Below are 16,731 nucleotides of genomic sequence, written 5' to 3'. Positions count from 1 at the left end.
GGCCCCCTAGAGGTAGGGCGTGGCCCCTAGGGAGCCATATGGCCCACGGTTCAGAACTGCTGCTCTAGAGCAATGTGTCTTCACCTTTTCGGTACCCGAGACCTGTGTACCCTGTAAGCTGGGCACTTACGAGGCCGCTCTGGAGCGATTCAGAAGCCACCCAGGTGAGTAGCAGAGTGCCCAGCAAGGTGATTTGTTTCTCCTGGTGGTGCACATTCACACCTGACTTGGTGCGCATAACATTATTCCGCACGTGGGTGGAAAACATCCTTGTGTGGGTGGAAAAGATTAGAAGGCACATTGCCTGGGACTGTGTTCTTCAAGTGATTCATTGACTTGTTCTCTCTTTCTATCCCCCTCTGCTTGGGCTGTCCCTTAACCGATCTTATCTCCCCTGTCCACACCTGGCAAGGTGTTTCTCAGGCTGTTTCCTTTCTCTGCCCAGGATCTCGTGGGCAGAGACTGCAAGTAGCAATTAGCATCTGCTGTCCTCCTAAAATCAGCATAAGCCAGCTGCAGTACCACCCCCGCTGCTGCCCAGAGGCTGAGCTGCAGCTGGAAAATGTGAGCTTTGCACGTGATGCTTAACTCTTAGAAGAATCCAGTCCTGGCCACTCTGTGTGAGGCAAGTTGTGTTCACCCCGGTGTCCCGGCCATGTTCCCACTGGGGTAATACCAGCGCCAGCCCGGCCATGGGACAAATCGAGGAAGCAGCCTCAGGCCCCGCACCACGGTGGCCACCCAACCGTCCTATGGACAGGAGGGAGTTGGGTACTATGGGGGCCTGGTGTGGGGCGGCAGCAGGGGTCAACCCCCAGCACTCCCCACACGGGCGGCGGCAGCCAGGGTGACCCGGCAGCCTGCTGTGCCTCCCTCCCAGCCTCCGACTCTCGGTGGGAAGCAAAGATCCCCAACCCTGGGATGCTCTGCTTCCCGTCACCATGGCGGCCTGTCAGGCCGCTCTGCTTCCTGCCACTTATGTGGTGAGGGGCTGACGATTCTTGCTGCCTCTGCACCAGGCCCCGCCACGTTTCTCGGGGGAGGGGCAGAGGGCGGGGCTTGGAGGAGGGGCAGAGGGCGTGGCTTGGGGAGGGGAGGGGCTTGGGGAAGGGGTGGAGCAGAGAGGAGGAGGTTGCCTCCCCACGCTTGGGGCCCTGGAGCGGGGGAGTTGCCCCAGGCCCTGCGCTGCTCTCGGGACAGCCCTCGGTAATACGGCCGACTTCCTCACACACCCCTTTGCGCTTTCTGGTGGCCCGTGGCGCTTTCTCGACGTCCTGCTGCGTGGGCTGGCCCTGCAGCGGAGGCCGGGCTGTGTGTGCGTGGCGAATGAGAGGTCTCCAACACTGCACGTGCCGTCCGGCCTTGTCCAGACTCGGAAGCAGATAACACGAGCTGTGAGGACCGTCGTCTGCCACCCACGTGCCGGGTGTCACAGGGAACCAACAGGCGCGCCAGAGCTTAGTCATTCTCACAGGCGGCAGATGCTGTGACACAGTAAAAGCGCCCCAGACCTGGTGGCTACACTGCGTGCCTGGTCGCAGCCACTGAGAGGATACACGTTAGTGGGTAATGGAACCGGCCCTGTTCGCAGCTGACTGTGAAGGTGAAAAAGAAGGCAACACAGAGCCATGGGAATACATTACCCTGGTCCTCTGCTCACTGCACGAGCCCCTGGAATAATATCTGATCCCAGGCAAGCTCCTCGAGCGGGACGAAAGCTGAAGATTCAGAAGCCAGCTTTCTTGCTCTGGGATCTCCTCAGTGAGACGGCTGCCCGCCCCAGAGCCTGTTCTCTTGCAGATGAGTGTCCGAGATCCTGTTTCCGGGGGCAGCAGGCGCTGGTCGGGCCCGGGGAACCTAATGGGGAGCAAAGCTGTCATGCTGAGGTTGCTCCGCCGGATTGCTCCTGGCTGTCCCCAGCGTGTCCTTTCTCCGCGCCCTGCTGGACGCAGGGAGGTGGAACTGCCAACCTGGCGCCTGTTCAGTAGGCTGGCCCTGGAATGGAGCAATTGTCTTTTGCCAAAATCCAAAAGGATTGGTGGGTCCGGCCCGAAGGAAGCTAGGGCCTGATGCCTTTGTTCTGTCTCGGCTCTGAACTCGGTGGAAAGACTCTGTTGAATGCGGTTCCGGATCCACCTCCTGGCCCCACCTGTGCAAAATTCTCCTACGCAGCACGTTCTCCGGGACTTCTACCACAGTTGGTCGGAATATACCAAGACTCAGTCAGCCAGAGGCTAGGACCATGTTGGTGACAATACCATACTGCTTCCTGGGGTCTTCAACAGAAATCTCACCCTACTTTACATGGAGGACAAGTACCACGGCCCCATTTTGCCAGTGGGGAAACTGAGGCACAGAGCACGGAAATGACTTGTTCATGGTCAATTGGACTGGAACCCAGCTCTTTTTGACACCTCGTTCTGTGATGTAGCCACAAGAGAGCAATCCTCTCCTACGGTTGCTGTTTTCCCGATGCTCTGATACCCTGTAAACATGAGCCAAGCCCTGGGTTTCTTAACCCCATTGAAATCGCAATAATACCATGTTAATGCACAGATGTCGGGGGCAGAGGGCTAACAAAAATTCCTTGCTTTTTAGCTATAATTTCTTAGCACTGTTTCCCTCTGGAACCCAGTCTCATAGGGCTCACTGTTTGAGTCTGTATCTGCAAAAACAATGCGGGTCCCGGGGCACCTTAGAAACTCATAGATTTATAAATGTTATAAATCTGATAGTCTTGAAGGTATCTCAGGACTCCTTGTTGTTTCTGGAACCCAGTCACCCCATACTTTGGAAGTAATATCCCATAAAAATCACCGTGACAAAATGCTCCTAAGTTGGGAAACACCAAAATGTTTGCGCAGCCTTGTCACAGAGTTATCCTTAACTCTGCCCCCTTGTGCATATGCATTAAGAGACAGGGCTGGAGACTCTGGCCAACTAACTCCACTATGCAGTGCTCAAGGGCCATAAAGTGGATGCAAACTGGTCAGTAGAGAATTCCTACCTTCTTTGCATCCAGAGCATCCACATCTGTCTGTCTATCCCCATGCACTCTGTCTGGCTGTCTGTCTCTGTGTGTCTGTCTATCCCCGTACACTCTCTGTCTATCCCCATACACCCTCGGTCTGTCTGTCTCTGTCTATCTATCTATCCCCAAACACTCTCTGTCTGTCTGTCTCTGTGTGTCTGTCTATCCCCGTACACTCTCTGTCTACCCCCATACACCCTCTGTCTGTCTGTCTCTGTCTGTCTATCTATCCCCAAACACTCTCTATCTGTCTGTCTGTCTGTCTGTCTATCCCCAAACACTCTCTGTCTGTCTGTCTGTCTCTGTCTGTCTGTCTGTCTATCCCCAAACACTCTCTGTCTGTCTGTCTGTCTCTGTCTGTCTGTCTATCCCCATACACTCTCTGTCTGTCTGTCTCTGTCTGTCTGTCTATCCCCATACACTCTCTGTCTACCCCCATACACCCTCTATCTGTCTGTCTCTGTCTGTCTGTCTATCCCCAAACACTCTCTGTCTGTCTGTCTCTGTCTGTCTATCCCCATACACTCTCTGTCTGTCTGTCTCTGTCTGTCTGTCTATCCCCAAACACTCTCTGTCTGTCTGTCTCTGTCTGTCTATCCCCAAACACTCTCTGTCTGTCTGTCTCTGTCTGTCTGTCTATCCCCATACACTCTCTGTCTGTCTCTGTCTGTCTGTCTATCCCCATACACTCTCTGTCTACCCCCATACACCCTCTATCTGTCTGTCTCTGTCTGTCTGTCTATCCCCAAACACTCTCTGTCTGTCTGTCTCTGTCTGTCTATCCCCATACACTCTCTGTCTGTCTGTCTCTGTCTGTCTGTCTATCCCCAAACACTCTCTGTCTGTCTGTCTCTGTCTGTCTATCCCCAAACACTCTCTGTCTGTCTGTCTCTGTCTGTCTGTCTATCCCCATACACTCTCTGTCTGTCTCTGTCTGTCTGTCTATCCCCATACACTCTCTGTCTACCCCCATACACCCTCTATCTGTCTGTCTCTGTCTGTCTGTCTATCCCCAAACACTCTCTGTCTGTCTGTCTCTGTCTGTCTATCCCCATACACTCTCTGTCTGTCTGTCTCTGTCTGTCTGTCTATCCCCAAACACTCTCTGTCTGTCTGTCTCTGTCTGTCTATCCCCATACACTCTCTGTCTGTCTGCCTCAGGCTGTCCTTATATTTTGGTGCCCTATGCAGCCCGAACAGCTGTGCCCTCCATCTCTTGCTACCTATAAGCGGGGGGGGGGGGGGGGGCGTCACTCTGTAGGGGCAGCTGCACTCAGGGTTGTGGGGACAGCAACAGTACAAGCAGGCCAGGAGGCTGGCAGGGGAGCTGGCAGACCGAGCAGCACAGCCAGCAGAGCTGCGGACCGAGAGCAGAAGCCGAGGGCTGGAGGGTTGGGGATGGTGGGACCAGGAGCGGGGGGAGGCAGGGGACTGGGGCAGCCAGGGGCAGCATTGCCCGCAGCTGGCGGTGGCCCCAGGCATACACAGCATAGGGCACGACTAAGTTTGGGGAACCTACAGTCAGTGATGCCCTACAGGGATGCATGTGCTGCGTATGCCTAAGGAAGTCCGTCCGTCCGTCCGTCCATGCATCTGGTTTGTATCAGCATCTAAGCCAGGGGTTCTCAGCCTTTTCCTTTCTGAGCCCCGCACCCCAAGAGGAAATAAAAACCAATCTCCCATCTGTGCCCCCATCGCTGGATTTCTGCATCCAGAAGCCAAGGCCGGTGTTTAGGGGTAGCAGGCAGGGCAATTCCCCGGGGCCCCACCCCGCAGGGGCTCCCACAAAGTTACGTTGCTCGGGTTTCGGTGGTGGGACTCAGGGCCCCAGACTTCAGCCCCATGCAGCTGGGATTTCACCTTCTGCCCCGGGCCCCTGTGAGTCTAACGCAGGCCCTGCTTGGGGGGAGGCCCCCCTGAAATCTGCTCATGACCCCCAGGGGCCTCAGCCCCATCCCTTGGCGGAGAACCACTGATCTAAGCGATACCGAGGTTCTTAGTGAACGTCCTGGATTCGCCCGTTTATGACCCGTTGAGGAGGAAAAAAAGACGCTGGATGCGTTTGTCTTTATTGCACCCCCCAATTTCACCAGAGAGGCCGTTCCCAGCCAGAATCTGGAACTAGGGCTGTCGCAAATCGGTGCAGAGCCGCCGCAGCCGCGTGTGTGTGGAAAAGGGGGGCACGAGCCGGTTCTTCCCGAAGCCAGGCCGAGTGACTGCCCCCCTCCCCTCTCCAGAGCTGCGGAATGAGAAGATCTCTCCGGGCCCGCCCTAGCCCGCTCCGGTAAAGACGTGGCAAAGTCGGTGGGGATCGGTCCTCCACACCACGCGCATGGAGCAGGTCTTCTGATGGAACAGGGCAATGCAGTTCTCCCGGTCGTAGTTGACGGGTCTGAAAACGCTGTCGGGGAGGAGGACACAGGCACGGTCAGGCCACAAGACGTAGGTTGGGAAGAACGCCAGATTTACTGGGCCAGATTCATCCCTGGTGCCACTCCAGGGGAAGTGACTTGAGGGATGAATTTAGCCCAAACAGGTATCACTGATTGTTGCTATGGAAACACAGGGCCCGGATCTCCAGTCTTAGCACGGGAATACATTTTTTTTCAATATGTTACAACTGTGGAGGAAATGGTTTTCCCATCCAGTGAATATTTCCCAGCGTTCTAAACTTTCCATTCTCGAACCAGGACAACCATCAAAATCTCAGAAATATGTGTGAACCCAAACCCCATTGTTTTTCCACTTTGGGTTCATCCAAACATTTTCTTCCCATCACGTCTTGTTTTGATGCTGATCTTTTTTTTAAGCCTTTTTCTCACTCTCCTGAGCTTAACTTTCTAAAGGTGATTTGAACTGGCAAAGTGGCATTTTTTTTTTCATTTCTAAATGCCAAAGAGCAACATTTCAAGAAGTTGGAGACGTTGGGGGATTTGTCAAACTTCAGTTTTGGATGCAACGAACTGGAGTTTTTCAGCCACAAAACAATGGGCTGAAAAATTCTCCACCCGCTGACGACCTTGGTTAGGATTCCTACCAGCCCCGAACATAATCATGAATACATTCTGGAAGGCACCGGCAGTTTCGGCAGGAACTCCCAATGGGATTGAATACTTGGCTTCTCAGCCTAGGGCCATGCCTATCCTGTCCCTCCTACATTAGAAGGCACAGAGTGTCAGCTACCTCCTGACTAGATGTGCGAGTGCTCTGGGGCTGTGTCTACACTGGGCCACTTATTCCGGAAAATCAGCCGCTTTTCCGGAATAAGCTGCGAGCTGTCTACACTGGCCCTTGAATTTCCGGAAAAGCAACGATGCTCTACTGTACAAAATCAGCCGCTATTCCGGAAAAACTATTCTGCTCCCGCTCGGGCATAAGTCCTTATTCCGGAACACTGTTCCGGAAAAGGGCCAGTGTAGACAGCCCAGTAGTCTTTTCCGGAAAAAAGCCCCGTTCGCGAAAAGGGCGATCGGGGCTCTTTTCCGGAAAAGCGCGTCTACATTGGACATGTACGCTTTTCCGGAAAAAGGGCTTTTCCGGAAAAGCAGCCTGCCAATGTAGACGCTCCTTTTCTGGAAAAACTGAAAACGGAATAGTATTCTGTTTTAAGCAGTTCCGGAAATTCATGCCAGTGTAGACACAGCCTCTGTGTACAGAAAAGTTGCGAAGAACTGATCTAGAACAATTAGCCGTGAGATACATGCAGAGAGGCTGTGCCTTGTGCCGTACACTGCAAGGCTACGTCTAGACTACAGGGTTTTGTCAACAGAAGTTTTGTTGACAGATACTGTCGACAAAACTTCTGTCGACATTGAGCGTCCAGACACATTCAGTTTTGTCGACAAAGCAAGCTGCTTTGTCGACAAAACCCTGTAGTCTAGACGCAACCCTACAGGCAATAACACCTTCTGTCGACAGAACTCTGTCGACAGAAGGTGTTATGCCTCGTAAAATGAGGTTTACCAGCGTCGACAAAACTGCTGAGTTCTGTCGACGTTATGTCGACAGAACTCAGCGGTAGTGTAGACGCAGGTATAGTTTTGTCGACAAAAGTCCACTTTTGTCGACAAAACTCAGTAGTCTAGACACACCCCAAGGGTCCTCACTGTATATTCGTGACTTCTTGTCTGGTGAGCTGTAGGGAAGAGTCCTGCATCTCCAAAAACAAGACAAGCTGCCAGAGCGAGGGAGAGCTAAACACCCAGGGGAAAGAGGATCTTGCTAGTGGCAAAGCCAAGAGAAGGGGTAAGAGGAGTGATACAGAAGTTTGGGGCTGCGTGGTTGGAGGTGCGCGGTTGTGCATCCCCCCACCCCCACACACACACAGAAGACTGGATACAAAGAAAAGTGTGTTGCTTTGTCCAGGGGAGAGCACGAGGAAGGATGTTGCTCCAGATTTGCTAAAATTCCAGTGCAACTGTGCTCTGAAATGTCAGCATTTGGCTAATGTCAACCCTCTCTTAAAAATAGCCCTCGTCTCCTTGGACTTACAGGCTGCAGCAGATCATTGTGTGAGGCTGACATTCGCATCGGAAACAGTCCTTGGTCTTCCACACGACGCCGAAGTGATACAGCTTTCGGTTTTCCACACAGCCTGGATACATGCAACAGAACACAGAGCCGGGTCAAGTGCCAGCACCATGTAGAGGGAAAACGCAGCTTTCAGGAGGTTAAGTCAAGCTCTGGCTATGTGGGTGGAATGGTTCCGGGAATGAATGCAGGCCATGTTCAGTGTTTCCTCTAATTTTTTTTTCATCTATGGGTGGAATAAATTTTGTGGTGTGCACCAAGGCATGTGCCAATGTGCACCACCCATATGTTGCCAGATGGGGGTGGCTGCAAGCATTCTGCTAGTTAGCTGGGTGGCACCTGAATCTCTCTTGCGTGGCTTGAGCAGGTGGATAGATTATTGGCTTTGGGTGCCTGAACAATCTGCTCTAAACCAGTAACAATGAAAAAGCACCAACATATGGTGAGCACATAGGTTCAGATGCTCAAAGGTATTTAGGCACCTCTTGTTAATGGGAGTTTGGTGCCTCAACACTTTGGGGATCTGTTTCCTAAAGTCCTATGGCAACTTAATAGGACTTGAGCAGTGAAGACACTTTGATGCTTTTGAAAATCTAATAAATCCTGACAGCAGCCCTTGGACGTAAGGAATAACACACCCATTTTACAGATGGGGAAAACAGAGGCCCAGAGCAGTTAAGCCTCTCTCCAACTAGTGCAGCAAGTCTGTCGCAGAGCTATGAGTGGAATTCAGGTCTCCTGCTGCCTAACTCCCCCCCACCTCCCTGTCCCGTCCCACTAGACCACCCCTTTCTCGTGACACAATAAAGCAGACAAGTAGCATAGCTTGAAAAATTATCCTTCCAGCCTAGTGTCCGTGTTTAACAATGAGTAGTAATGGGAACAGGGAAACCAGAATGGAGAGGTGCAGATTTTTAGCATCTTTTGTTCTTTCTCCCAAGTGACAGGCAGCCAGCTGTGCCATACCCCGAAAGTCCATAAGGAATTCAGCCATGCCTTTCCGTTCAGGGCTACACAGCTAGCTAGCTGTCTGGCTGGACACACTCTTGTATGACACAGCATCTAACTGCCCCTGTATCTTCGTCACACTGCAGCCGACAGCTCGCCCCCGCACCCCCATTCCTAAGTCGGCGAGCCGTTCCATCCATTGCATGGAAGTCCTGAGCGGGCGTGGAGAATTCGCCATTCTTACCGTATTTGTTGGAGGGTCTCATGTAACACTGAGCAGCACACCGGGACCCCGAGACGAGCAGGATGAGGAAGAGGAACAGCAGAAACCTCTGGAAAAGAAAGGGAGACTCACTGCAAACGTGGCTGCCCGCGACCGATTCACGGGCGGAGAGCACGGCTTGTTCACCAGTGAATGGGAGCACCGGTCTCACATAGGTGGGCGGCTGTTGCACAGACAGGCAGCCCCAGACACAGACTTACCATAGCGTAGGCCACCTTCCTGGGCCGCTGGCGGGCTGCGGTGAGGAGCTGTGCGTATTTATAGTCCCCGTGGAAACAATAGCTGCTCCAGGGCCAGCAAGGAGGCCAAGTCGTGCCAATGGCCGTTCTAACCTGCCCCAATTACTGCTCTGGTTGCAGACGGTGTCGCGGGACAAGAACTCAAAGGCCAGCGTTACCCACCCATGTGACTCCGGGCTCAGCGACACGGGTGTAATGCTGGAATCACACCAGCGGCGACAAGAGAATTACTCCGCCGCCTGTCACCGCAGAACCTGTCCCTGCCTAGCCCTGGCAGGCCGTCAAAAGAGATTTGCAAGGTGGCTCGTGATTGTTCCCTTGACCTGTCACAGGGAGAGCTCCGCCGTGCGGCATGAGGAACGGGGTATTCACGCGGTGCAGCGGTGTGGAGAGACCTCCGCTCCAGGACAGATTGATGGATTCTGCCTCGCGGCTCGTTGGTTTCTGGCGCTTGAGCGCGCTTGGCTCTGACAGGCCGGACCCGGCCGGGGAGCGGGAAGACGGAGCCTGGAACTGCGAGGGTGTCGATTCAAAGCCCGGCCAGAGCGAGAGGGGCTGAGGCTTGTCAGTGTCTGACAGCGGTGGGGGCCAGCCCCTCGCGGTCAGGCGACCGCCTCGGTAGACACAGCCGCTGCAGTCTGGGTGACACCCGTCCCTCCATGAACATTTCAAGTCAAAGGCCCAGGCTGAATGACACCCGCCTCTCCCCATTGGTAGGGCAGCTGAGGTGCACCTTAAGCCCCGCCTCACCATAAAGCCCCACCCCTTGCTCCTCCTCTGCCCCCGCCCACGAGGCCATGCCCCTGGCCAGGCCAGAAGCCCAGTTCCTTTTAGGCACCTCCCACTGGCATGGGAGAGCCGATGGCAGCTGTGCCCAGGATTGGCCCCGGCTACTCAGCAGTGTCGGGTGGGTCCCCTCTTGGTAATCAATTTACATCTGGGCAGGAGTGTAGGATCCTCCCTTGCCCTGCCTCTGCCCCTGAGGCCCCGCCTCTGTCCCACCTCTGCCCCCCTGAGGCCCCGCCTCTGCCCCCTGAGGCCCCGCCTCTGTCCCACCTCTTCCCCCTTGAGGCCCCGCCTCTGCCCCTGAGGCCCCGCCTCTGTCCCACCTCTTCCCCCTTGAGGCCCCGCCTCTGCCCCTGAGGCCCCACCTCTGTCCCACCTCTGCCCCCCTGAGGCCCCGCCTCTGCCCCTGAGGCCCCACCTCTGTCCCACCTCTGCCCCCCTGAGGCCCCGCCTCTGTCCCACCTCTTCCCCCTTGAGGCCCCGCCTCTGCCCCTGAGGCCCCACCTCTGTCCCACCTCTGCCCCCCTGAGGCCCCGCCTCTGTCCCACCTCTTCCCCCTTGAGGCCCCGCCTCTGCCCCTGAGGCCCCACCTCTGTCCCACCTCTTCCCCCCGAGGCCCCGCCTCTGCCCCTGAGGCCCCGCCTCTCCCCCTGAGGCCCCGCCTCTGCCCCCTAATGCCCTGCCTCTTCCCCATGAGGCCTTGCCTCTGCCCCACTGGCACCACTTCTGCCCCACCTTTTCCCTCTGAGGTCCCACCTCTTCCCCGAGGCCCCACCTCTGTCCAACGTCTTCCACCTGAGACCCCGCCTCTCCCTCTAAGGCCCCGCCTCTGCCCCACCTCTTCCCCCTGAGGCCCTGCCTCTCTCCCAAAGGCCCCACCGCCCGCCTGGCTCAGGAGGGACTTGCCTGTGGAGCCAGGGCTGGGGGCTGCAAAGGGGCAGGAGGCTGCCCCAGCTGACTAGGGACTGGCGCGGGTGACGACGTGGGACCTTCACATCCCGCTCGCAGTAACCGGGCGCTGGCCGTGCAGTCAGATACCCTGTTCCTTAGGCCAGCGGAGACTAGCAGAGCCGCAAATGGTCTGGCAGCGCCTGGTTGCGGAGTCGCTACCCTCCCCAGGCCAGACTGCCACCGCTGTGGTCAGCCGTGGGGCGTGCCCAAGTCCCCCTCACTCTACCAGCGAAGAGGCAGCTGGCAAGACATCTGCTGGGGGGCTCCCCGCTTCTGGAACGGGTTCCCCACCCCGGGCAGGAGCCTGGATCTCGGGATTTTCAGGGCTCGCTGCAGAAGCCGCTTGTGTAGGAGGGGAAGTTAGAGAGGGCCGAGGGGGCGACTGTGTGAGGCCAGCGCACCTACCCCTTATATGGGGCTTTCCACCCACAGAGCTCCGCTCATTCCCCCCATTCTACACAAGGGGAAACTGAGGCGCGGGGCTGCGCTGGGACTTCCCCACACTCAGCCGGCCAGCGGCCTCGAAAGAGGGTCAGTTGAGTCTATAGAGCCCTTGCCAGTCCCTTCCCTCACGGAGGCTGCGATAGTCACGGCTGGCCACGGGGGCGGGGGGCAGAGCATATTCCTGCCACGGTTTGAGGGGGGGAATTGGAGGCGGGGCTGGATCTGTGTTTGCTTTGGCTGTTTAGACTGTTTGGGGGGTTAGTTTGAAAGAGGCTAACTGGAGATGAGGGGAAGCAAGAGGGGGCGACAGGCCGGGGAAGGGGCCAGCAATGGGCGCGGGGGGGGGGGGAGGAGGGCTGTCAGCTGGCTTTGGGGCCACACATGATCCTTGGGGCTCGCTCGCCCAGCCTGCACTGCCCAGTCTGCCTGGGCTCCCTGATTGTCACACCTGAGCTCATTAGCGCCCCTGTGACTGACGAGGGATTAGACCAACCTGCCCAGGGCGGCGGTACGGGTACAGCTGTGGATAAAAGCTGGGTGTGGGGCCAGCTGAGGAGCTGGAGCTGAGCAGAGGACAGAGCTGTGTTGGGGGCCTGCTGGTGAGTGATGCTTTTCTAGGCCTAGCCTGGGGGCTAATGCAGGTTCCTCTATAAGGAGGCTTTTTAATCCTGGAGCATGTGGGGAGGTAGCAGCTCTGCACCCTGCCAGAGGGACCTCCACCCTGGGGTGAGACTTGGGGGGTGGCTGGGTGGGGTTCCCAGCTGAGCTCCTTGTAAAGCCCCACGCTGGGGGAACAATCTTTGCTGCTTGTTCTTGCAACCTGCTCACACCTGCAGCCCTGTTGAACGTGACCCCCGGCCTGCATGGGGTGGGGCCCATGGACCTGCGTGAAAGGGACCTGATTCCTTAGGTGCTGAAAGAGGCAGGTGGAGACCACAGAGTGCTCTGAACCCCCTTTGCTGTCAGCCATGCACACCCAGGCTGGCCCCTGCCTTACCGCACAGCAGTGTGACAATGTCACTGGGGGCGTATAAAAGGCTTAGTGAGCGCCGCTTTGACAGCGAGCCTCTGGGTAAGCAGCGATTCCTTTGGCTAACGTCTCCATCCCGGGTAGGTCAGCCCCTGCCAAAACTAGTGATGCGGCTGGTTGCTAAGACCCGGGACCCCTGCTAGGGAAGGGCTATAACAAAGACCAACTCCTGCCACATAAGACTGGCTTCTGACTTGCGAGGTTTACGCCAGGAATGTTAAATAACTTTTTAACCAGGGTCCCTACCCCCCAGGATGTGATCTGAGCACCCTGATCTCTCCTGCCGCTCTCATGAGGCCAGGCAAAGGCTCCGATCCTCGACGGGGCCAAGGTGCTAAGAGTCTTCTTTCGGGATGGAGAAAATCCTGGGCCCCTTGGCTCCCATCCGGCGATGGGAGGGAGAAGCCTGATGTTGTGAGCCGCAGAGGCCAGAGTGCGAGGTGCGGCGTGGGCTGCCCTAGCTGGGCCCTGGGCGGTATGGCCGAAGCACTACCCCTCGCCTGGAGATAAATGCCTCCCTGCAAGATCAGACTGAGGCCTGGTCTGTGGGAATACTAGGAGCCTGCTGTGCACCACACAAAACAGCAGGGGGCGCCAGCAGCCACAGAACTGTTGCCTCAGGATGTTTAGCCCAGTGATTCCAGCACACATCTCAGATGTGAGAGATCCAGGTTCAATTCCTCCCCCCCTCTCCCTCAGGGAGAAACTCTCTCTTCTCCCCTCTCCCCCTGGTCAGATCTTACCTCAGTAGGTGGATCTCCCTCAGATTGCGTTCCAACCGTGACCCAGAGACCGAAAGCATATTTGTTACATGCACACCAGGATGTGAGCTTTTGCAGGGTGTTCGTACTATTAACTTATACATTCATATTCAAGGCCAAATTCTCCCGTCTCTTCTACGTGTACAATTTCCACTGAAGACTGTGGGCATTCTAGACGTATAATCAAAGGCAGACTTTGACCCCTTGTTTTCCAACTGACCCCGCTTCATTGACTGGGAGTAAATATGCCCTAGAGATAAATATAGCCTCTTCTTTGCATAACCAGCCATGTAATTAGCTCCGTAAGGCCTTCTAAATCAATTGTTGAAGATTCAGAGCTACTTTTAGCATTCAGATTTCTCCTAAGCCTCATCAAGTTGCACACAACCACTACAATGACTGCACCAAACACTTTTAAACTCATTGGTAAGATCTAAAATGTCTCGGGTTCCACTAAACCTATATTGCACCATTAAAATAAATTGCAGGCTATGTTTCCCGTCATACCTTTAAGATTTGGAGTGCAAGCTTTGACTTCCCTCTAAAGCGTTTCTCCTGCAAAGAGCACAGAGATGTGTCCGCAGGGTCTACTTCAAGGACTTGTCTTTCCACCCTCAGCGGTTATCAGACATCTGAATATTAACCCAGGCTTAGATAAAATTGCTTCTCTTTGCACAAAGAGGTGGAGCGACTGGTTCCTCGGGATACCATTTTGCTCCAAGATTCAGGCACAATTTCAGAGGGGTGAGGAGAAAACCTTTACACCAATACCACTCCTTATTTCTTCCCCACTCACCTCCAACAATAGCAGCCAAAAGTCAGAATCCTGGCCCCCCCCCCAAAAAAAAATCAGAGCTGGCAGTTTCATGGTATAATACAATGTTCAATTAAATGTCTTTCAAATACATAAATGGGTGTTACAAGGAGGACATAGGAAAATTGTTCTCCTTGGCCTCAGATGATAGGACAAGAAGCAATGGGCTTAAACTGCAGCAAGGGAGCTTTAGGTTGGACATTAGGAAAAACTTCCTACCTGTCAGGGTGGTGAAACACTGGAATAAATTGACTAGGGAAGTTGTGGAATCTCCATCTCTGGAGATATTTAAGAAGTTTAGACAGATGCCTGTCAGGGATGATTTAGATCGTGCTTGGTCCTGCCGGGAGGGCAGTGGACGGGACTTGATGACCTGTCAAGGTCCCTTCCAGTTCTGGGATTGTATGGTTCTATGTTTGCTCCCAAACCTGGAACAAGAGCAGAGATGGATCACCATTGCCAAGTTCCCATTAAAATCTGGAATCTCCCAGTGTGTCAAGGGGGTGTGGAGTTTGAGGACTCCTTGCGATGAACTAGCTGTGAATTTTACATCCTGCCCTTTGTTTCTGACCCATCTCCACCTGCACCTTCTGGGTTTGGGTCTGGGATTTAGATTTAGACTGTAACAAAGCCACTGTCCCTTTTATTAATCATTGCTCAACCTTCTATTCCGCTGCCAATTCCCATCATATCACCAAAACCCGACACTCCCCCACCCCACCTAAGTAAGCAGGGGAGCTGTACGTCCTCTCCACTTGCATGTACTTCATACCATCAGTTCATTCATGCCCTGCTGCTTCCATAACCATTAGGCCTGCCCACCATTGGAACATCAATCTCCTTTGGTTACCATCTGTGTGTTCAGGAAACATTCTCTTCCCTCAGGCACTGGTCATCAGATGATCTCCCTGCACATACCAGACTGTCCTGTCCTGATCCGCTTGTCTAGCTTGCCGGCCCACGGCATTTCTCAGGTGGGTGGAATGTTTTCACTTTGATGTTTTGGCCTACCTGCCCTCTGGAGCAGTGTTATGCTCTCAGCTCTTCCCTTTCAGGGGAATGCCTAAACTTCCGCTTTCTGGTTTGCAGTGATTATAAACTGGGCTCTCCTTTAAGAACCTAAATTTTGAGTGTAAGTGGTTCCCTTTAATCGATGTCTTGGATTTTGTGTTCACTGAGGCATCTAAATGACCCACTTCTCTGGCTCTTTTTTCAACAAAACTTGAGGAACGTCCACACTGAGATTGTTATTCCAGGATTGGTAATGCTCTTTCTTCCAGGATTGGTAATGCTCTTTCTTCCAGGATTGGTAATGCTCTTTCTATGAGGAGGAAGCCTTTTTCCGAAAACTCTTTCTCAAAAAGGTGCGTGTGAATGGGGAAGAGGGAGTTCTTTCGGAAGAAGAGGAAAGAGGAAAAGCACAGGTGCCCTTTGGTCATTCCATCCATAGCAATCACAGCTGACACACAAGAGAGCGTCCATTCAGTGTGGACGCTTTCTTTTGAAAAAGCAGATCACTTTTTCAATGCACTTTTGCAGTGGGGTCGCTCTCTTTCGGAAGACGTTTTTCCAGAAGATCTCTTCCGAAAAAAGCTTCTTCCGAAAGAAGCCAGCTGCCTTAGAGACTAACCAAAATATTTATAGTAGCGTGAGCTTGCGTGGGCACAACCCACTTCCTCAGATGATGAGCTAGAGAGGAATCTCAGAAAACAGGTTCGCAGTGGTGGGCATCGGAAGGTTCTGCTGGGATTAGCGAGACAAGGTGGGTGAGGTGATATTGGACCAGCCTTTGTTGGTGAGCGAGACCCACTTTTGAGAATTCCTCAGGTCTGGGAAAGGTCCTTGGAGTGTCCCAGCTAAATACAAGATTGAACTTGTCCTAGCATAAGTAGCACATCTTTCAAAGGGACCCTTCAAGGTAGAGGGGTCTGTGAACACACCAGAGGCATGTCCATGTGAGGAAATTATTTTGAAGTAACTTATTTTGACATCATAACTCCTGAAACAATAATTTTGAAATAGCGTGCGCATGCTACAGGGAAGCCTTGAAATGAGTCCGAGCCAGGCTCCCTTAATGTGGGCGCATTACCTCGACTTAGAGCCCCAGGAAGTTGGAAGGACTCTGAGTCGTTATTCCGAAATAGCTGCACCGGCGCGTCCATGCTACTGCTATTCCGAAATAGCTATTTAGCCTTATTCCTCATGGAAAGCAGGAGCTATTATTTCGAAATAACGGGCTTGATAGTGCGGACGCTCCTCTTGTTGTTCCAAAATCAGTGGCGTAATATTGATATAACTCCCCAATGTAGACCAGGGCCACTAGGACTAAAAGGCAAGTTAGTGGGTTATAGATTGTTACAATAAGTCCTAAATCCAGTGTCTTTATTCAGACCATGGTTTTTAGTGTCCAGTACAGCAGTTCCCAACCTTTTCCAATGGGGACCCATTTTGACAATTCAGGAAGACTTGGCAACCCAAGGCAATTCAAAAAAATGTGTGAATGGCTCCTTAAGAGCCACCTGGCGATCCTTTTGAAATGTAATGGCCCATATTTGGGTCCTGACCCACAGGTTGGGAACCCTTGGTCTAGCAGAATAACAAACCGACACCCCCCAGCTCCTCTTTGGAAGGTGCCGAGTAAGTTTCCTTTAAGGCTGAGACCTGATTGGTCAGATACAGAGGGATCGCTTTGTGAAATAGCGCGAGAGCTCCTGCCCGCCTCCCCAAACGACATGCACAAAAGGGCCCTGTAAGAAATCAATACAGAGCCAAAGCAAAGGTGCTCAGAGAGCAGAAGGATTTATGATTCCGAGCCTGATCATAGGAAATTTTAGTAAAAGTTATTTGAAATTTCCAATATATTATCATTTTTTCCTTGTCTCGGTTTCCTCTTGTTTTGGTAGATCACAGGAAT

At 53.7% G+C, this 16,731-nt stretch overlaps 1 protein-coding gene and 1 long non-coding RNA gene across 3 annotated transcripts in view; one reads left to right on the top strand and one right to left on the bottom strand.

The window, feature by feature from the left end:
• Positions 1-5,079: 5,079 nt before the first annotated feature.
• Positions 5,080-13,624, bottom strand: LOC102461632 (beta-microseminoprotein-like). Of its 2 annotated transcripts, XM_075935740.1 has the most exons (6): positions 13,511-13,624; positions 12,986-13,174; positions 8,993-9,544; positions 8,754-8,841; positions 7,523-7,625; positions 5,080-5,432 (listed from the first exon to the last, which is right to left on the bottom strand). In XM_075935740.1, exons 3-6 carry the CDS (start codon positions 8,993-8,995, stop codon positions 5,303-5,305), a joined length of 324 nt encoding a protein of 107 aa, XP_075791855.1. In that variant the 5' UTR covers positions 8,996-9,544; positions 12,986-13,174; positions 13,511-13,624; the 3' UTR covers positions 5,080-5,302. The 2 variants fall into 2 exon arrangements, with proteins under 2 accessions (XP_075791855.1, XP_075791856.1); XM_075935741.1 differs by lacking the exon at positions 12,986-13,174 and having other exon boundaries at positions 13,511-13,598.
• Positions 13,625-14,048: 424 nt separating this feature from the next.
• The window catches only part of LOC112544968 (uncharacterized), a 40,464-nt gene continuing 37,781 nt past the window's right edge, over positions 14,049-16,731 (top strand). The window contains exon 1 of the long non-coding RNA XR_012905759.1: positions 14,049-14,791. This is a non-coding gene — a long non-coding RNA (uncharacterized LOC112544968). The remainder of the gene's footprint in view (positions 14,792-16,731) is intronic.

This window comes from Pelodiscus sinensis, chromosome 8, assembly GCF_049634645.1.
Source record: "Pelodiscus sinensis isolate JC-2024 chromosome 8, ASM4963464v1, whole genome shotgun sequence".
Lineage (NCBI taxonomy): Eukaryota > Metazoa > Chordata > Testudines > Trionychidae > Pelodiscus > Pelodiscus sinensis.
The sequence above is the reverse complement of the archived record's forward strand: the minus strand, read 5'-3'. Positions and strand labels throughout refer to the sequence as shown.